Here is a 21,780-nt window from a genome sequence, read left to right on the forward strand (position 1 = left end):
GAGGAATTAAAATGCCCATAATGCTTCCAATACAAGCACATAGAAAGGGCATCTTTTTCCTCCACTTAGAAATTCCCAAGTAAATGAAAAATACAACGGCAAGGTCAAAATTCCTTGCCCATTTATCTACTCTTTCTATGACAGCTAGACCAAAGCCCCTTTTGTTATTTGATACAAATTTTTTTTTTTCCCATTAACTCCATCCCTTCCCCTCTCCCTCTCTCTCATGTACACTTCTTATAAGCAATGCCTTATGCCTGCCTTAATAGGTTATTAATGCTTAAAGAGTAACGGAACTGTATTTGATTTCAGTCATTCATTTTTGCATTTATTGCAAGAAGACTGAAAAGCAGAGCCACTCATCCTCCCACGAAAATTAAAGCCATCCATAGAAATTAGGCCTCCACCCAAAAAAAAAAAGTTTAGATATTTAGCAATTAAATTATTGAATTCATCATTATCCAAGTTTGACAAATTCCATTTGACAAATTCCATAGCTCAAATTCAGTCCAATTCCATAACAGGATTTATTTTTTTTACAAATTTATTATCTTTTACCTGTCTAAACTACAGCAATTATAGAGTCAAAATTGTCTGTTTCTCTCTGGTCCCCTCCCCCAATTTTCTAATCCCTCTCTACCTTGCTTAGTTTTCCAATCAACCAAACACTTTTAAAAGAAAATTCTAAGAAAAAAAAAAGAGGAAATTAAGCAGCAGCTAAATTATACAATTGAAGCAAAGATCCTCCATTCTCTGCAAATATCCAACATTACAAGATTATATCTTCCTCTTTCTCACTTCCATCACCATTTCCCATCATCATCAATGCCAATAATATATCATATAAAAATCTTACACAGAACAAAAAATAAAATAAAAAAAGGCATTTATTCAAGATGAAGGATTTGAAGAACCTGACACTCTAGGGGACGTGACCGGAAAGAGATGCAACAACCGTGGCTCCGCTTCTCTTGGTGTAGTTGCCGGCGACGGATGCAAGTAAAATCCCTTCTCTTTGATTGCTTTCTCCTCTGCATCAGCATCTAATAAGTTACCATTCACACTGTTATTGTTATGGTTTCTGTGGGGATTTTTCATGGGACTGTAACAGTTAGTGTAACTTGCTGCTCCAGATCGGTCAAACGGGTCAGGTATTAAGGGAGTGACAGGGCTGAGAACGAGGGCAGGAAAGTCAAGGATGCTAGGAGAGAGGATCTCGGGTTTTCGAGGCGAGAACCCAGAAGTGGGAGGAGCGAAAATTGGGTTGAGAGGATTGATCTTAAGGTTTTTGAGTGAATTTCTACGTTCATAAAGCTTGAACCCAGAGGATTGATTCTTTTTGGGTATGGATTTGATAGGCGGGATATTGTGGGCGTGGGATTTAGGTGATGGGTCTGGTTGGGAGACAGCGGCGGCGGCAGTGTTGGTGGGTTTGGGGGATCCCGTCAACATTTGGACGACTTGTTTGAAGGAGGATGTATCTGCTTGGACGAAGGTTGTTGGGTAAGGATTGGCGGATTCGGATCTGTTGACGGGTTTGGGTGAGGGAAGTGGTGGTTGATTGTTGTGGAGTCCATTATTAGTGGTGGTAGAGCTGCTGCTGCTGCTACTGTGGCTGTTGGGGGAGGGAAGCAGAGATTGTGGGTTCTGATTATCTTGGTGTTTTGGTGAGGTTTCCATTGATGGGTCTGATTTTCTAATGCTCTGTGCGTTGCTCTCGCTCTAGTTCTAGTTCCTCGCACACAGAGAGAGAGAGAGAGACAGAGAGAGAGATTGAAGGGATGAGATGAGAGGACTTTGTTACTTTCTTCGGTTCGGTAAGAAATGTTTTGGTGGGGACTGGGGGCTTTGAAGTTTCCTCAGTGACCTCAATCTCCACGCTTCTTTAGAGTTTGTGAACCACGCTCCAAGGACTTATGTCTCTATGCCCACATCATCATTTCTATTTGTGTTTTGCAGAAGATTTTTTCTCTTTTAAGATCCAAATTGGATTAAGCTTCCTTTTTTTAATGAGTGAAGTCAAAATTTAAAATTTTAATATTATTTATTTATAATTTTACATATTATAATAAAATAGCTAAAAAAATATTAAAAAAGAATTTATATTCTAAAAGAATCAATATGTTTTCAGATTTAAATAATTTTTTTAAAAATATAATAAAAATAGCTCCTTACCTTCTTAGATATGTGCATATAATTTATTAATTTTTATATTTAAATTATATTATAATATTATTGCTTTTTCAAATTATTTTTTGAAATGTTAACTTTATTAAATATATTTATATCATATTTTTTATAAAGTGAAGATTTTAAAAAATGTATTTTTTTTAAAATATATTTCTTAAAAAAAATAGAGCATTTTAAATTAAACGATAGAAAGGGGAAGTAGGACAGACGCTCATGTGAAGAGGATGGGAATGTGGAGAAGGAAAGTGGGACTGGTAACATGCCATTGGTGGTGTGTGGAATTTCAGACAAAAAAAGGTGGGGCCAATGTGTGAGTAAGTGATATCAAGAAATCGTCAAAAAAGGGTTCAACATTTTGCATTGACTAAACTTGCACACCCTCACCCTTAGGTAGGGTAAATATCATAAGCGATTATTGTTTATCAAAATGGGTCCCCATTCCCTCTGTCGCTGCTGTATCAATGGTGGTTATGCACTTAGGACACATTTGATTTAATTATTAAATATGATTGATAATTATAGGTTAATAGTTATTATTATTAATTAGTAATTAATAATTAATGATAATTAATTTATATAAAATATTTGATAAAATTATATTTAATTATTATTATTAATATATAAAATATTAATAATGATATATATAATATAATTTATTTATTATTGAAATAAGTATAAAATTATAAATTTATTATATTATTTATTTTATTATTAAATTAAATAAATAATTATTAATTTATATATTATAAAATTTATTATATTATTAAAATAAATATATATTTATTGATTTATTATATTATATTATTTATTTTATTATTGAAATAAAAAAATAATTAAATTTTTTTAAAAAATTATTATATAATTTTAAAAATATAATTATAAAATAATAAAGTAATTATTATTGTTGATAAAGAAAAAATTTATAATTAATTTAAAGTTTTTAGATTTAAAAAAAAAGTTTTTTTTATAATAAAAAATATTTATATTTTATATTATTAATAAAAAATATTTTAATAAAATTATAATGCGCTAATTAATATCTTAAAATTATAAATAAAAAAATAAAATATTAATAATATTAATTTTTAAGTTAAATAAAAAAATAATATAATTTAAATAAAAAATAAAATCAAATAAACTATTAATTGATGAGAAATAACTTTAAAAATAGAACTATTATAAATATAGTCGATGAATATCAGCTGCACTTAAAAAGTAAATCAAACACCACTTTAATTTTTTAACAACTAATTATAATATTTGATTCTTGGAAAAGAATTTATAATATATATATATATAAAAGAGTATTTTTTATTTTTTAATAAAATTATTAAATTAAAAAAAATACATTTTCTTTTAAATTTAACCTCATTGCGTAATTATATATACATATAAAATGTTTTTGTCATGTACTAATCATAAAGTACAGTTCAGTGACCCCACTCCTTCTATTATATTATAGCTATAATGCTTATTTTTGGTCTAATACTCTCTTGATCACACTAGAGTTCCAATTTTATTTTATTTTCTTAATTTATAAATTTTATATTATAAATTCTGCAACTTAATTTTCACTTATGTGTTCAAATGGGATTTTGGGAACAATCTTTAAAATATTAAAAAAAATGTACTATTTTTCTTTCATATAGGGTGTTTTCTTTTTATTATTTGCTTTTCATTTTAGATAAAAGGCTCATTTTAATCTCTTAACTACTAGTCAATAGTCAATTAAATATTTTCTTAGGTCCAATCAAATCACTAGTTTTGTGTACAATACATAGTGGCTTCAAATATACGGATGTTTACCTGTTCATTTCAGACTTTCAGTTTCTCTTACTTAGGTAAACTACTGATAAAGGAGGTGAAAGAGCCATGATGCTGTTTAAGAGAGATTCTTCGAGGTCCTATTGGTGTTTGGTAGGGAGTTGATTTGTTTTGCAGAGTCTGAATTAAATGAACGGCTGAGTTCTGATCTTCTTTTTGGTGTTTCATTGGCAAGAAAGTTAAAGGAAAATATGTATTTTCTTTTCATTTGTTTTTTTTTTATTGAATTTAAATTTTAATATTTATAATTTTTAATAATATTTTAATTATTTTGTGGGTCCTGAAAGGTTACTTTCCTCATTTTTTGACAGAATACATTAACAATGTTTAAATAGAGTTTGATTACTAATTTTTATGAATTCGAGGGCTTAATTGGAAAAAAAAACATTAAACATTTATTCGACTATTAACTAATAATTAAGGGATTAAAATGAGCATTTTGCTTTAATTTTATAGAAAATAAATATACTTTTGGATTTAGTGATGAAATAATTGACATGGTTGACTCATTGATGTTCAGATCTCCTTAATCTACATACGAAGAAGATATAACCAAATTAATTATAAATATGAATATACTCTTTAGTACAATTATTCTTAAAAATAGTATTTAATATTTTAATCATAATTAAAATATTATTTTTTTATTTAAATTAGCTTGACAATACATAATATTTATTATAGTATTTAAAAATTGAGAGAACAATTTATAAAAATTACTTTTCTAATTTTTAGAGAATAAAAGAACTTTTTGATTAGGTCAATAAAATGATATCGATATTTTTATATTTAATAACTAATTTAATATTTATTTTTATAGAATATTTCTATTTTAAATTACTATATAAATAATTAATCAATAAAATCTAATATTTAACTACTAACAGGTGATAAAACAGCTAATAACTATTAAAATAATTAATAATTAATATTATCCAACAAGGCTTTTATAGTGAATATAAGTATATGTATTCTTATTTTTTTTATTATCTATTGTTTTTTTTAATTAATTATAAAGCATTATAATAAAATATTAAAAACACTAAATTTTATAGAAAAAATTTTAATTTAAAAACTCAGGGGCCTAGTTGGTTTGACCACTTAGTCTAAAGCAGTGGTTAGATTACTGAAATTAGCAGAACTCAATTTGAATTTGATTAGGATATTTCAACCACTGGAAACAACTTGAATCTCAAGATCGCTTTCCAATTGATACTTTAAGTATGTGATTTATAAAATTGTGAGTGTGATTAGATTGCCCATTTTTTTACAACAAAACAGATAATCAACTTGATTTCCATTTAAAATGGCTTAGCTTTCATCATAACTATCTAATACACTGAATGCATTTGGATCATTAATTATAATTATTATCCATATAATAATTACATCAAATACTTTTCTCCCATTTTGTACAATCGTGCAAGTTGCCCAGGAAGGCAGTATTCAAACACTAAGGCCTAAGCAAGTCCGTTGAATAGCCTAGAAATATGAATGTGAACAAAGGAGCTTTATGATATGGGCCAGACAGGTCAGAAGCCTGGTCCAAAAATAATGTCCATGTTGGGCTCCAAAACTCTGTGCTCTGGTAGATCAGCTGGGGAATTTTATCATTTTTTTCCCCAAAAAAAAAAAGAACTGATTCATTGAGTCCTCAAGGGGGCAAATTAGAGACAAAGAACAATTTTATTATTGTTATTTATCCTACATGGATTTCTCCAATAGTAATAGCATTCATTGCTCTTCTGGTGACAGCAATGCTTCTGTGAAGTTCTGGTTGCAATGCTTCTAACAGGGAGGCAATGTAGGTATGCCTGAGGTTGACATTATTATAACCATTAAGTAGGTAATAATGCTGAGTCATGCACTAGTAGTGCTTTTCAATATCTGATCTCTTTAGAGAACTGCAGCGCATATTAAAAAATTATTGCCTTAACTACTTGCTGTATGAAGATACACATCGAGGAATTCAGTAATAAAAGAAAAAGACAAAATTACCCATTCTTCCGCATGACTATGCAATAATTTCATCACCTTTGTCTCTCTCCTCAATGATTTGAGGAAATTCCTACGCTAAAATTATTAAAAAATGCTATGATAATTTGAAAGTTTTTATTCTTAGCTCAAGTACCTTTCAAAGTCTACTTTTTTTTTTTTCTTGCCAGTTGTGCTTTCAACGGTCTCAAAAGAAGCGCAAAAATGCGCACAACATCCAGAGAGGCCTATTGCCGAAGGAAATTATGAAGAATATACGTCATAATGTATTAAAAGATTTATATTTTTAAATATTAATATAAAATTAATTTTAAATAGAGTTTGATGGTAAAAATAATTTATGATACTGCTCCAAGTTATCAGGTCAGTAGGCAATCTCAATATTGCCTATCACAAGAAAGAATGTAAGGTCATAATATGAGTAAAGCCACTCTAACGTTTAAATTAATAAATACCCGATAAAAGAAAAGGAAATATTAAAAAAAATATAAGTGTAAAATTATGTACATTGAGTATTAAAGGATAATGCACTTTCTGCTTTAATTAGGATTTCACTAGCTCATACTAAATCATTTTCTTTAATATTTATAAAAGTGACACCTACTATGTAATTATATTTCTAGTGAAAATATAAGACTTACGTTTAATATGTAATCGACTCTTAAAATATGCCCGGTCATTCTTTATTATCCAAACACTTTTCAATTATACCAAACACCTATCATTTGTCCGACTAACCATTTTATTTAAATACTTTGTGGTCTATCCGAACTCTAGGTGTCTTATCCAAATACTTTGTCTCTTATCTGATCACTTTATCTTTGTAGATATTTAATCTATTTTTTAGATTTAAAGATTCAAATCGCTTACCATTTAGTTTAAAAGTGAGGTCGTACTATATCAATTTATATATATGATTTTAATTAGTTTAAAATTAAAAATTATTATTGTTGTTGTTGTGCTTTAATCTGATATTGTTATATTTTGTTATCTTGGGCTCTTTAATATGTCTAAGGCCAAATTAAGTACTGTGGGTTAAAATAGAAAGGGTGACTCCAATCATCATAGCCTTGTTTGAATTTGGTCCACCAAATTCAAAGGGGGGAAATGATTAAATGAGGAAACTTTGGACCGTTTTCTTTTTCATTTGGGGTGAAAAAGTACAGAACAAAAAAAAAAAAAAACAAATGCACCATCTCACAGAAATGCATGAGTTGTTTTTCCCCCAATGGAAAAGGGTTAAATAATAATAATAATAATAATAATAACAATAATCACAGAAATGCATGAGTTGTTTTTCCCCAATGGAAAAGGGTTAAATAATAATAATAATAATAATAATAATAATAATGAGTGTTTAATTTAGCGGCACATGAATATTCTTAATTATATGAATCATTTTATGGATATATTTGATATTATTATTCAGAAAATAATTCAATAAATTTGTAAAAAAAATACAGATAAAAATGGATTAGTATTACTCGTTTTAGTGATCATTATGCTTTAGGCATTTGGATAAAATAGTTTCTTTCACAAGACCAATTCGCCACAAAAATAAATCTATAATTAACAAAATAAAAAGTTGCTAAGCCAAGGCCAAATCCCAAGCTGGTCCATCAAATCATTTTCATCAGTAGTTTTCAGAGATTGCTTTTTCCCCTTTTTTTTTTTTTTTCCCTTCTCACTATTCACACATCAAAATAATAATTGTCCCCCCACAAAGCAGACCTCACGTATCAAAATAATAATTGTGTTTCTTTTGTGTCAGCTGGCACGGCGCTTCGTTGAGAGGGATAATGCACCTGCTTTACGATCATGCAGAGGATTTGGTTGTTCTAGAAATAGCTTTGTAAGACGGTTATGAGAGAAAAGAGATGGTGGTACCTATGGAGTCTTTGATCCGGTTTTGCCCTTTGATGGCTGACCCTCACCCTCAGGCTACAAGAGATTGAAATTCCACAGAGCTCTGCTATCATCACCATTTGTTTGACCGCCAGTGTTATCTTGCTTACTGTGTTCACCGGTTCCTCAAGGTCTTTGGTTTTCAGAGGGTTTCCTGGTTTGGATTGGTTTTGAAGTTACTGACTTCACTTGGAGGACTCTTCTTGGCCTTGGGTGGGCTGCATTTGCCTTGCTTGGCCCTCTGACAGTAGTGCGCCACCGCCCCCCTTCCCTTGGTGCGGTGACAATGGTGTCGCTTCTTCTCTGTAATGGCCCGTATAGCCTAGGGTACCTTTTGTTTTGGGCTGGGTACTGGGACTAGTAATTATGAATTCTTCGGCGTATTTAGGCCTGAGCCATGTATTACTGCTGCTTATTAATGAATTGCTAAAAAAATAAAAGGCATTATTAATGTAATCAGGCAGTTGTGCATCAAATTCGACCTTTTCTTTTATTAGGCTTCAAATGGATTGGATTCAAGAACTCGTCGCATAGAGTATTAAAGGCTGTAAAAGAGAGAGTGAATTGAAAAATTAGGGGAATGCAGTGATTTCTTAGCAATCTACGGATAACAATTTCATTTATTCCCATAGACAAACATCACACTGATCACTAATGGTAATACACTGATCAAACTCCCATTACTGAATCACACAGGGAAATCTCAAACTATATTATATCTAAATAAAAAGACGGGCAAAGAAGCGGTAATAAACTGGTGACACGCAGACAAGAGTTAACGTGGGCACTTGGGCTCGAAGGCAAAAGGACCAACAGTATAGAGAACAAAAGGAAGCTTATTTGAAACGTATTTCTTCTCAGGCCTCAAGCTTCCGCCACTAACGCCACCGTGGAGATCAGTTGGTTTGCTGCATGCAGTGTTTGGTGCAGAGACCAGTGACACTTTGCACTTGTGGGCCCCGTAGTTGGTGATTTTCTTGGATGCTTGGAGGAAGAAGTAGCCGTTCTTGTCCGTTGTGGCCTTGGCTTCTAGTGGGTACTTGGTATTATTGCATTGTAGTTTTACTGTAGCACCTGCATTATTATAATTTTTTTTTTTCAAATTGGTAATATGGTCAGTCCACTGAAACATGTTCCCTTCTACTTTTTCTTGTCCTTTTTATTTCTGTGATAATAAAAATGAGCTTGAATTAATTTTGGTAATATGGTCAAGAAAGTCACGTAATGGGCTAAAAAAAGCAAAGGCGTTTCAGTCTATAGTCATTTCATAACTCAAGGCAATTGACTTTAGACATGTACCAAAAAGAAAGAGCTAAACGGCTAGTGACGTTACGTCGACCTAGAAGAAAGCGAAGAGCCCTCTCTCTCTCTCTCTCTCTCTCTAGATTCAAATCTGTAGACACCCTATGTATCTACAGTGTGCCCCAGAGATTTTCCTTCAAGGGGCACGTTCAATGTTCACATGTCCATGAAAACAGTCGCATGTATACGCTATCTAAAGAAAAAGAAAATAGCCCACACTTCCAATAACAATTTAGCATGTTATTATGGTAATGGCCTAATGGGAGCTTCTTGACATTGAGAATATTGTAAAGAGCAACTCACACAAGTTCGAAAAATTTAAACTTACCTGTAAGTGGTGAAGCTCCCAAGAGGGTATTAACTCCAGGGTACTTGCATGACTTGCAATAAACCACACCTTGCACTGCTACAAAGCTCCTCGGGAAGTGGTAGCCTGGTGACGGAGATGGTGGTTTAACCGGTGGTTGTGGGTGTTTTGGTGGTTGGGCCGGTGGTTTAACAGGTGGTTGTGGGTGTTTTGGTTGTTTTTTCGGCGGAGAGGGCACGGAAGGCTGAACAGGAGGGTGTGAGTGTGGCAGTGGTGGGTGGACTGGTGCATGGGCTGGAGAGTGGAGGGGAGGGTAAACTGGGGCATCAGTGGGTGGGTGACCATGGTAGTGGTGGTGGTGAGACGGTGCAAGATTTGGTGAGCTGGCATGGTGGTGGTGGTGGTGATGAGGGTGAGTAGGCGGGTGGCTTGGTGAAACTGCCGGGGAGGAGACATGATAGCGTGGTGGAACAGGGGACGCTGCCTCTATCTCTTTATCACCAAAAACAGTGAAACATAGTAGTGAAAGCTGCACTAGCACAAGAGTTTTGGCTAAATCAACTCCCATTTTCTTTTTCTTTTTTGTGGTTTCTGTAAGAACCTAGTGAGGGAGAGGAAGAGAGAGAAATGGTAAAATGGGGTGGGTAAACAATGGATTTTATAGAACTTGAAGCCGTGATACTCTGCGCTTATTGTTCAATAAAATTTTTATTTTGTTTTAAATTGTGGGGTACTGCCTAATAATAGACTCTTGTGCATGGTGATAATAAAAAAGCATACTTTTAACAATAGCCTGGAAGCACCTTTGTGAACCTAAAGCAGAAGGTGGCTTTTTTTTTTTTTTTTTGTGTCAATGCAGATGGTGGCTTGGGCTTTAAGGATATTGAAGCCTTTAATATGGCTTTTCTCGCCAAACAAGGATGGAGAATCCTTTCCAATTCATCCTCTTTGCTACCTAGAGTTCTCGAGGAGAGATTTTCCCCATTGCAACTTCATGGAAGCCAACATTGGGAAGAATCGCTGGTGGGCTCGTGGGTTCGAGAAGTATCCTTTGGGGTCGACATATCTTATAGCATGGTATTAAATGGTTGGTGGGCAATGACGAGTGTATTTTCTGTAAGACAGACAGAGAGATGAATCTCCAAATTATATCTAGATAAGCTTGAAGTGAGACATAACCATGAAAAATCCATTATCCATGTTTCTCAATTAATGCATGTAAATCGTCCAGAGTGGAAAATAGACACACTTAAAGCCAATTTTGAAGATGAAGAGGTGTCAAATATCTTAGCTATTTCCCTCCAATTATTTAGACAACAGGACAAGCTCATTTGGCACTACACGAAGCACGGCAGTTATGTAGTTATTCAGGGTACTACATAGCGAAGGAAGTTCTTCGAAGCAATCTGGACAAATCTTTACCAAGACCTAATCCCTCTGCTAGCATTGAGACTAAGAAGCTATGGAAGCAAGTATGGAAGTTACAAATTCCTAAGAAGATATCCATATTTTTATGGAAACTGAGCCTCTACCTTATAAGGTTCTATCGAACAAACGTCTGCTACACATCCCAATTGAATGTCAAGCTTGAGCTACCCCAAAAACTATCCAACACATATTTTTTGATTGTCCACGTGCTATTGAGGTATGGCTAAACTCTCATTTGAGGCTAAAGTCATCTATGCTTTTGGGATCTAATATGATGGATGTTTGGTTTGAAACCATGGCTTGTCTGAATAATCAATTTGATCAATCAGACTATGCTACAATGTTTATTTTCCTGTTATTCTAACTTTGGAAACGAAGAAATGCTTTTATCTTTAGACAGCAAGATATTCAACCCCATACAATGGTCTCTTTAGCTCTAAACAATATGAAAGATTTTCTAGCAGCCCAGAATAAGAGCCTACAAGTGCGCCCCATTTCAGAGACTCATAGTGTTTCTTTTCCCCATCTCCGATGAGATGGATTAAAATTAATTTTAACGCTGGTGTTTGCAAGGCTTAGAATTTGGGTTCGATTGCTTTTGCAACCAGGAATCACCTTGGCCACTTTTGTGGTTGGTTTGTCAGAAAAATTCATGCAATCACAAATTCTCTTCTTTTAGAGAGCCTAACTAGTCGAGATGCTCTTTTATTAGCTAAGAATAAGGATTTTGACAAGATCATAGTAGAGGGAGATTCTCAAATAGTGATTAAATCCTTGTAGGGGAACCTCAGCCCTATTGTTGTTGAAGGGATCATTAATGATGTTAGAATTTTGTCTCAAAATATTAATCAAGTTGTTTTTTCCTTTGTTAAAAGATAAGATAATAGAGCTGCCCATTATTTAACTGGCAAGGCTTTGAGGGACCTCTTTTTCTGTTGTTACCCTCTAAGTCAATATCTTTTTGCTACTTCTTCGTTGCCACCTTGTGCTAGCTAATGAACTTTTCTTCAAAAAAAGAAAAATCATGATATCAGACTGAAAATTAATTTTCTCATAAGAGTAATAGTGGGTAAATCCTCAACTTAAATTATTATTTTATTTTTACCATTTAATTTTAATTTTATTTTTGAAAATTTTCATTTAATCTGCAATAGTAAATTTTCAAATTTATTTTCTTTTTGTAGTTAATACTAAATTAATAGGTAATCAAAATAAATTTATAAATATTAATTTTTATTATTAATTTAAAATTTATCATTATATTATTTTTTTAAATTATTACAAATTAAATTTTAATTAATGAAAAATAACATATATAATTAATAATTTTATTACTAAATTTAATAAAAATATAATAATTTTAGTGATAAAAATTATTAATTAATTTAATCGTAAAAATAAGAAAGAGAAAAGAATAAAAAGATAGTAAAATTGTAATTTTATTTTTTAACTTGAAAATTTATTATTGTAGATAGAAAATTTTTTGAAGGTAAAATTAAACTTGAGAAATTTTATTTTAATAAATTAAAATTGAGTGATTAAAATGAAATATATATATATATATATTAAATAATATTAGATTTATTTTGGGACAATAATAGATTATTCTTAATTAAATAAAGATAAATTTACGCACTGCACTGGATAAAAAAAACGGTCTAAAACTAAAACTCTGGTCAAGGATCGTAAAGGACAATCGAAATTGATGATTTCTTTTTCTTTTCAGGGTATAAAAATACTGTTTTTGTATGAAAAAAGCTCTAATACTCGAAAAAGAGGAGACCATTATCGTTATGGATAATCAGTTCAATATTCAGAGGTAGACGTATAGGTATAGGAACTGATCGAAATCATATATAATAGTATAAGATTTTCGTCCATTATAATTTTCTTTCTCCATCACCAACAATAATAATTAAATTTTAATTTTAAAATAATTAGAATATAAACTATATAAATCCTTTTTTATTTTTATTTTTTTTTATCATTCAATTCTATTAAAAACTAAATCCACATCAATATCACAAACTTAAATTTCTCTATTATCAACTTGCACAAAATTTAATTCCAATCTTTATATATAAATATGATAAGGGTTGTTTTTTTTTTTTTTTAAACTCTGAAAATTTCAGAAAAAAAAATTGAATTGAATGAGGTTTTGAATATCTAATTATATTTATATAACTGATCAATAAGCTTTTAACTAAATGACAGACAATGTCTAATTGATGTTGCCGTGAGTTTTCTTTGATCAGTTTTGATGTCTTGTCAGCTTGTAACAGAGAGAGAATGGGGTAGGTGGCCTATTAGTTAGCCTCTCCGACGCTCAAGTTAGAGTTCTTATTGAAATTTTTCTTTGAGACGGAAACAGAGAATTCAGTAATGAATTTAGCAGAGTAAGCATAGTTAATTTATGTGCTATTTCAATATTTATAAACTAAAACCTAGAGAGCCAATAAAATTAGTGACAAGAATTTTGATATGCTCGATTGCTGTTTCGAGATTATTGCCTACAAATCTGCTTCCATTGATGCTTGGATGGGTGTTGTTCGAACATGTTGGGCGAATATCCATTCCTACTATTGCTCGGATGTCTTCACTCATTCTTATGCTTGGTTCGGACCTAATCAAGTCAAATGACCGAACACTTAATCAGGTGTGACCAATCAAGTCGGACCTAAAGGATAGTCACTCATCACAACTTATCCTTTCTTGATCTTATGACCGAACACTTGACTCTTAAACTGTTATGCTGACTTTTTTATTAGGCTTTAATTTTTTGCCTCAATTTTAGGCTAGTTATACCACTAATTAATCAATATTAACTTTCATAATTCAACTAAGAGGTCAACGATTTGGGTTGCATTTTAATATTGGATTAAAAACACATATAGCCAAGAATGAAGCTAAGCTAATAATAGTGGGTGTTGATCATGGCCAGACAAGTGATACAGAGGTTCACAAGTGATCATAGCCAGATAAGCTAATAAGAGAGACAGCCTTGGAATTCTGCACACGTTACAGGCCACAGGAGAAGTTTCCAAGGACTTCCATGGCTTTCGTTTTGGACTGCTTTTTTTTTTTTTATTTTCTTAATTTTTAATAAAAGTAAATAATATATTAGTATTTTCGTTCTTTATTTTGAGTAATCCAATGACAATGATTAAAAGTCTGCAGGGGAGAAAAGAACAGACAAGAGAGAAAGCAGTGGAGTCATGTCCTCCTTGAGCATTGTAGATGAGAATATTGCAGATTACAAAGACCATTTCTTCACTTTTTCAATGGATTTAATCACTTTTTGTAAAATTGCAGTAAAAGTTTTTGCATTGGTAACTTGTCTCATTATTATTGCCCATCACAGAAAAGGCACAGGTATCACCATGCATGCTTACAAACAAAATTATTAATTATTAATTTTTTATTATTTTTTTATATTTATTATCAAGAGATTTTGAAAGCATAATTTAATTTTAATTTAATAATTGTAAACTCTACTAGTTAATATTAATTTAATATATGTATTCAAGAATTAATAATTTCATTTATACTGTTAATAACAGAAATTAAACTTAAGATAATATATCAAATAAAAATATAATTATTAGTCTTAGAGTAAATTAAGCTAGACATGCATAAGGCTTGCAATCAAGTGGAATGAATGGTCTTTCTGGCAAAAAGTTCTCACTCAATTTGGTTTTGCAGAATCTTGGGTGAAGCTTTTAATGCAATGTATTACCACTGTTAATTTCTCTATTATGATAAATGGCATGCCATCTGATCCTTTTTCTCCATCCAGGGGTCTTAGACAAGGGGACCCTTTGTCCCCATATTTATTTATATTTGTGTCTCAGGCACTATCCAATCTTATTTCTAAAGCAAAAGAGATTGGGGAATTAAGGGGGATGAAAATATCTAGAGCTGCTCCAGCAATGACAAACATTTTCTTTGCAGACGATACTCTTATTTTTGGATGTGCTTCAAGACCGGAGGCGGGTCATTTATATGATATCATTCAAGCTTATACTGCTGCATCGGGACAAATGGTTAATTTCCATAAATCTCAAATCTGTTTCAATAAGCGTACCCCACTGAATCTTAAAATGCAGATTCTCTGCATGTTTGGGATGAAGGAGATAAGTCATGAAGACAAGTATCTTAGTCTCCCTACAATGTGGGGAAGATCAAAATCTCAAGCATTGAAATTGGTAAAGGCCAGAATTCAATCCAAAGTCCATTCGTGGAAGCAGAAGCTGCTTTGTCAAGCGGGCCGTGAAACCTTGATAAAAGCTGTTCTCAATGCTATTCCAACATATTTAATGTCCATTTTTAAGTATCCTAAGACTTTCTGTGACAGTCTTAATAGTTTAATTTCAAACTTGTGGTGGGGAGGACATGAGAAAGAAAGGAAGATGAGATGGATAATTTGGAAGAAAGCTTGCATGTCAAAATTTCAAGGAGGCATGGGCTTTAAAGATTTCCATAAATTTAATTTGGCATGTCTAGCCAAACAAAGCTGGAGATTGATAGCAAATCCTAATGCACTTTGGAGCAAGCTTATTAAAGGAATTTATTTCCCATATACTTCATTCTGGAATGCCAAACAAGGAATATGTAGATCTTGGATATGGCAAGGATTACTAGCCGGAAGAGAGGTCATCAAGGATAGGGTGAGAATGAACATCAGAGACGGCCACTCAACTCTCATCTGGTCAGATTCATTGATTCCCTCTGCTAAAGGTTTCAAAGTTCAAAGACCAAAAAATTGTCTAGTAGGAGTGAATGTAGTGGCAGATTTCATTGAACATGGAAACCTAGAATGGAAACTTAATTTAGTTAGAAGTTTATTCAGTCCTACAAATGCTCGAGCAGTGCTGTCAATCTTAATTGCCCCCTAGGGATGTCAAGACTCTCTGGTATGGCACTTTGAGAACAATGGTAAATACTCAGTAAAATCTGGTACAAAGTCTTAATAAATAGGGAGACTTAGCGGGGTAATCACAGTAGCATATCTCACTCACATTTTTTTTTCTCCTCAATTATGGAAAAAGAGTTAGAGTTTGGAGTATCAACCAAAGATAAAGATGTTTACATGGAAAGGTATTCTCAATATTCTTACTGTGAAAGAGAACCTGGTCAAAAGGGGCATAATGGTGGACTTTATATGTGCCATTTGTAATGGGGGTATTGAAACTTTGGAGCATACCCTGTTCTGATGTGATCATGCTAGAGCAACCTGGTTTTCTAACAATCAGGATGGTTAGGATTTTATTGCTACAGCTGTTATAGTTTTGTGGGAAATTTGGAAAGAAAGAAATAGAGCCATTTTTGAAAATAAAACTTCAGATCCTATAGTTAATGTGCATCACATCTCAAGAAACTTAGTTGAAAGACAAAGTGTTACAAGCCTATCTTCAAATCAGAGTGTTTTTTATCCTTCTTCAACAGTTTGGCATCCCTCAAGCACAAGTGAGATCAAAATAAATTGTGATGTAGCCTGGAAAGAGGGGCATTTTTATGTAGTTGTAGCTACTATTGCTAGGGATTATTTGAGCAAGATAGTTCATGGTATAACTCAGAAATGCATTTGTTCCTCTCCTCTATCTGGGGAAGCACAAGCCTTGTTATGCTGAATCAAACTGGCAAAACTAGAAGTTTCTCATCCATTATTTTACAAACTGATAGTTCTATATTGTAGTAATCTTTGACCTATCAACAGGACAACTCACATTGGGAGATTGAAGCAATTGTAAAGGCTACTAAGTCTTATACCCCTTTGTTTCTGTGAGTTTATCGCTTACTAGTAAGAAAGCGAACTGTGTTGCTGATGTTGTTGTAACATTGAGTTTGAAAAGAAGGCTTCCTTGTTACTGGCTAGTTGACACACCAGCTGAGATTTTGTATGCTTTATCTTCTGCTTTATTAATGCAATATGGCTTTCAAAAAAAAAGTATTAGAGTAAATTACTTATTTTCATCCCTTTATTATATTATAATTAATACTTAGTCCCTATATTTAAAACATTGGTAAAAAGAAATCTCTATATTACATAATTTTATTATACACTTTCATCTTTTAATCTATTTTCGTCAATTTAATTGTTCATAAAAAAAATTAAAAGATGTTCAATGAGGATTAAAGTATTAACAATGATAAAAACTCAATAACAAAAGTGTTCATAATAATAAAATTTATCCATCAAATAATAATTTCTTGAAGATTATTAAGATAATGTATAACAAATTAAAATTTAGAAACATTTATTTTTTTTCAAATATAAAAATCTAATTAGTAATTATAATATATAAAAAAGAATTCACCCTTTAATTTTATATTAATTATTTCTCATTATTACCAATTAAAAAAAAAAAAAAAAAACTTGGGCATGCCTTCCCCAGTCAGCGGGAGACATAATATTAATAGTCACCATTTTTGCATTTTTTTGATCAATGTATATTATAAGAGAATTGAATATGCATAAAGAGCCCTTAATTCATGCTTACGCTACAATTACTTGATTATGATGGTGGTTTTCTTTTGTTCTCTATTTTATGGGGTACACAATTAATTAAAAAAATATAAAATAAAATTATTTATTAAATATATAAATTTTATATATTTATATTTAAAATTTATAATGAATCAGTATGTATAATTGTTCTTAAAAACCTTATATGGAAAGTGTAGAGATTAAATAATTAATCGAAATCTTGGGGAGAATTAATAATGCACGCACCCAATAATGTGCCCGAAGTCAAACCCTGTGAAGCTGTGCCATGCAACTTTGACGAGATAATGATCCCAAAAATTATCCTAGGGCTTGGGGTTGAGGGCATTTAATCCTACGATTCTTTGTTTATCTGCTACTCACTATTATTAACAAGAATTTTAGATTTTTATAATTTTATTGACAGATTATTAATTAATACCCACATGACCAAGAAAATGCGAGCACCACTAAAATATTTGAATTTAACTAAATGCCCTAAGATTACGAGACTGGACTTGGGTTTCGTAAGAAAAATTGGTTCTTCACCCAATTCTTATTGGACTTTCACCCAATTCTTTATGGACTTTTTCGTTCAATTGCTGGGTCAATGCATATACTCTCCTTCTTCCAATGGGAATAATTACCATTTCATTTTATTTTATTTCCAATTTTTCTTAAAAATTCTTATTTTTATAAAAAAGAAATAACAAATTTCAACGGGAATAATTTTTATGATGAGTAAATCTAAATCAAATTTAATTTATTAATATTAAATTTCAAATTGATTCTTTATTCATGATAAATATTTTAAATCGAAACATGATTATATATTTTCCGAATTCGTTCTATTAGAATTCAATAGAATCAAGTGCCTAAAAAATTTCACATTGCCATCTCTATTAACAATTAATGATTAATAAGTTTCTATGCAATTACTATCCAATTAATTAATTGGTCACTTGTTATTTCCTTGCACTTCTTCTTCTATCCCTTGGATACAATCATAAAAATGTCCTCAACACACTTTCAATATCTTCTTTATTACTAGATATTAATTTATATTCCTCATTAAGCCTTTTTATATTAATTAATTAATTATTGGTTCATCTAATTAATCAATCCATATATATTTATAGGTTAAATTTTGTTTTGAGCGTTAATTAGATTTTATCATATTCAATTTGATGTAAAATTTTAATTCAAACAATTTTAAAAATTAATAATCTAATCGACAATTAACTCAATTTAAAATTAAAATATTTAAATTGATTTAATTAATTTTAAAATTTATTTAAAAAATTAATTATTTTTTAATAAAAATTAATATTTTGACTCGTAATAATACATAAACAAACTCCCCAATTAGTACTGAGAATTAAATGAATCTATTTCCATCTCCACCATTTATTATTCTCAGGAACCAAAATTCTTTATATAAATCTTTAGATTTTTTATGTCAGATCGGGTATACATAGACCCAAGAGATAGAATGTATAGCGAGACCCGCTTATTAAATAGGTGAGTTTCACATATTTATGTATTATGTATTAGATTCATGGTAAATCTAGTCTAAGTAAGAATTTGCCTAAATCCTTAACCATCAGCTCAATCCAATTGTTTTTGAATCCAATCAATAGGTTTGATCAAACTTGCAATTAATCAAGTGATGCGATTACAAGAAATACATAAATTATTTACTAGTGTGAAACATGTACAATTAATTACAAAATGCATATAACCATATGTTGTGCAAGCGTTTAAGTTACAAAGAAATAAAATAAATAAATAAAATACTAATATATGTGGTTTACTCTCTCTCCACATAGGATTATAGTTATGAACATGTCATTTTTCACTATCAATAAATGAAATTAACAATGTTTACAAGTTCAAAACTATTTAACCATTAATCCAATTACACTCAAGAAAGCTCTCGCATCAAACTGCTCGTAGCAAATATTAGTTAATCTCTTTTAGTTTATCTAAATACAATCCAATATATTTATTACTTTAACTATCTTATATACCACAATAATAAGTGTTTTGAACTACAATAGACAATTGTCTCTTCCTCTATGTCATTTTCCACCTTAGAATGAAGTCCCTTTCCATTTATAAGACTACAATAAGCAGGTCTCATTCTTTTTTCAGTGGGCAAAACCTCCTTCCCTTCGTGGGACTGCAATGGGTAAGAGCCCTCTTATTAATGGACAAAGCTACTCATCAGCAATTGACAAAACCTTTTTCTGCGATGAGCGGAAGCCTCTCTATAGGCAAAAGCCAAAGAGTCTTTTTACTGTACTCCTATTTATATTATTAGCCCCTAGGTCTTAATCTAATTAGGAATCTAACCTAATTTATAAATAATAATAAAATAAAGAATTCTACTCTATCTAGTAAATATTTCTTAATATTTTCGCCACTCAAATTAAAAAAAGGTCTCTCCAAATCCTACTAAAATTTTGAGTCGAAAATTTAACACTATATAAGCTATAACAATTCTCCCTCCCCACTTGCAGAAAAAATATATATATTCATATAAGCTACAACTATAAATTCAAGAGACATATGAGACTATTAGGTACCCACTTACTAAAGATCGATCAGCAAGGAAACCATGCTGATTAAATCACAACTACTTGTTGATTCTTGTTAGAGTTGAACGTTGAATTGGAGAAAGGACAATGCTATATGACACTTCTAAGCAACCATAAACAAGCTTCCAAGTTATATCTGATGTTAGCTACCACCAGAAACCCTAATTAATCTACAATTAACACTACAAAATAACGGCTTCCAAAGTGTAATATTGCTTAGTTCTAGTATGAATGTATGATTCGTTACAATGATACATGGGAAGTGTTAAAAGTAATTATTAACAATAGATCTGTATTGACCTGAACGTTTTTGAAGTCCCTTAGTCTTCAAGGAAACATATATAAAAAAACATACTAGTCAATTTTCATGGCATTTTCTCCATTAAAGCTGCAGACATCAAAATGAATTTGCATCTTGAACAAACTTCTTTAACCTCTCAGAAATCCTAGCAGCTGCACAACTAGGGGCAGAATCTTCAACCTGCAAGAATTCAGGGAGACTGGATTTCTTGAATATATCAATCTTAATATCTTTAATTGTAATAAATCACTTAATCACATCCTTTCAAGTATATGTGATGAAGAACAACAATCATCCCCTACCTTGGAATGTATTGTGTGGAAAACAGTATCATCTACAACAGCAAAACTGGCATTAACAATCTCCGCCCCTTCTTCATGAAGAACACGAATAGCCTCATTGAACATCAACTGACTATCCAACCCAGTTATCAAACTAACATCTAAAGCAGAACCCACTTCATGAACCTCAATTTGTGGAGATCTTATCAGCATTGCTGTTCCACTACTCATGCTTGCATTCGGCCTTTCATGAGTTCCCATTAAACTGTCCTTCTTTTCTTTCATTTTCTCCAGGTTCGTCTGCAACTTTTTAATATAGTTTGCAGCCTCATCTAGCTGATCAGGCAGCGACACTGATTCCTGTAACCCCATTAGTTTTAATTAAAATGAAAAAAAAAAGAAAAGAAAAAAGATCCATAGATGTCTATCGTGAGAAGTTGGCCAAACTTAACATATATGTTTGTAGTGAATAACTTATGCTATGAGCTAGCTAGCTGCATGTATTCTGAGCTCAAGAAAACAAAACAAAAAAGGCATATTGAGAAAGAGACATGAAGAGAATTAAAGAAAGAGAGGAACCCTGGAGCTTTGATGGCGCACAAGAGAATTGAGCTTGGAGTAGAGAGCCTTCATTTGATTTCTTCTATTCCTCTCGATGGTTTTCTTATAAGTTCTTGAAGAACTAGGGTTGTTATCCATCAATGTATAGCATAAAAAAAGACAGTAATATCTGCAAAAACTAAGAACAAATGATATATGATGCAAGGTCATTGATTTATTTGCAGGCATTTATCTTGGAGAAAGAAGCAAAGGCAAAAGCGAAAAGTAATTTGATTAGATGCTATTGAAAAAAGTATGCTGATTTGAGAGAGGGTGGGGTTGCCCTGTTTTGTTAACTATGTAAGGCTACGTGGACCTTCTTTGACCGCTTAATTTTTCAGAAAATGAACCTAATTAACCACTGTATCAATTTCGGCTTCAACCTTTATTTGACATTAAGTTGACCATGTCACAATTACAGTTTTATAAATTGTTCTAAATTATATAATTTTATGTAATATCTTGAATTTTTAAATAATTATTTTATATGTAAATTATAATACTTTACTTTATTAAATATTATGAAAATTAAATTTAAATTTTTAAAATTTTTAAAATTAGGT

General features: G+C 31.4%; 3 protein-coding genes across 4 annotated transcripts; all 3 read right to left on the reverse strand.

Annotated features, from left to right (window-relative positions):
- Nucleotides 1-706: 706 nt before the first annotated feature.
- On the reverse strand, nucleotides 707-1,913 carry LOC110631498 (VQ motif-containing protein 4). The gene has a single exon (XM_021779341.2). It carries the CDS (start codon nucleotides 1,678-1,680, stop codon nucleotides 892-894), a length of 789 nt encoding a protein of 262 aa, XP_021635033.2. The 5' UTR covers nucleotides 1,681-1,913; the 3' UTR covers nucleotides 707-891.
- Nucleotides 1,914-8,503: 6,590 nt separating this feature from the next.
- On the reverse strand, nucleotides 8,504-10,212 carry LOC110631497 (non-classical arabinogalactan protein 31). Its single transcript, XM_021779340.2, has 2 exons — nucleotides 9,545-10,212; nucleotides 8,504-8,988 (listed from the first exon to the last, which is right to left on the reverse strand). Exons 1-2 carry the CDS (start codon nucleotides 10,089-10,091, stop codon nucleotides 8,690-8,692), a joined length of 846 nt encoding a protein of 281 aa, XP_021635032.2. The 5' UTR covers nucleotides 10,092-10,212; the 3' UTR covers nucleotides 8,504-8,689.
- Nucleotides 10,213-20,225: 10,013 nt separating this feature from the next.
- Nucleotides 20,226-21,458, reverse strand: LOC110631494 (transcription factor bHLH162). 2 transcript variants are annotated; one of them, XM_021779335.2, is made up of 3 exons: nucleotides 21,197-21,458; nucleotides 20,639-20,977; nucleotides 20,226-20,535 (listed from the first exon to the last, which is right to left on the reverse strand). In XM_021779335.2, exons 1-3 carry the CDS (start codon nucleotides 21,404-21,406, stop codon nucleotides 20,527-20,529), a joined length of 558 nt encoding a protein of 185 aa, XP_021635027.2. In that variant the 5' UTR covers nucleotides 21,407-21,458; the 3' UTR covers nucleotides 20,226-20,526. The 2 variants fall into 2 exon arrangements, with proteins under 2 accessions (XP_021635027.2, XP_021635026.2); XM_021779334.2 differs by having other exon boundaries at nucleotides 20,226-20,516; nucleotides 21,197-21,454.
- Nucleotides 21,459-21,780: the final 322 nt, after the last annotated feature.

The sequence above is a fragment of the Hevea brasiliensis genome, chromosome 18, assembly GCF_030052815.1.
Source record: "Hevea brasiliensis isolate MT/VB/25A 57/8 chromosome 18, ASM3005281v1, whole genome shotgun sequence".
NCBI lineage: Eukaryota > Viridiplantae > Streptophyta > Magnoliopsida > Malpighiales > Euphorbiaceae > Hevea > Hevea brasiliensis.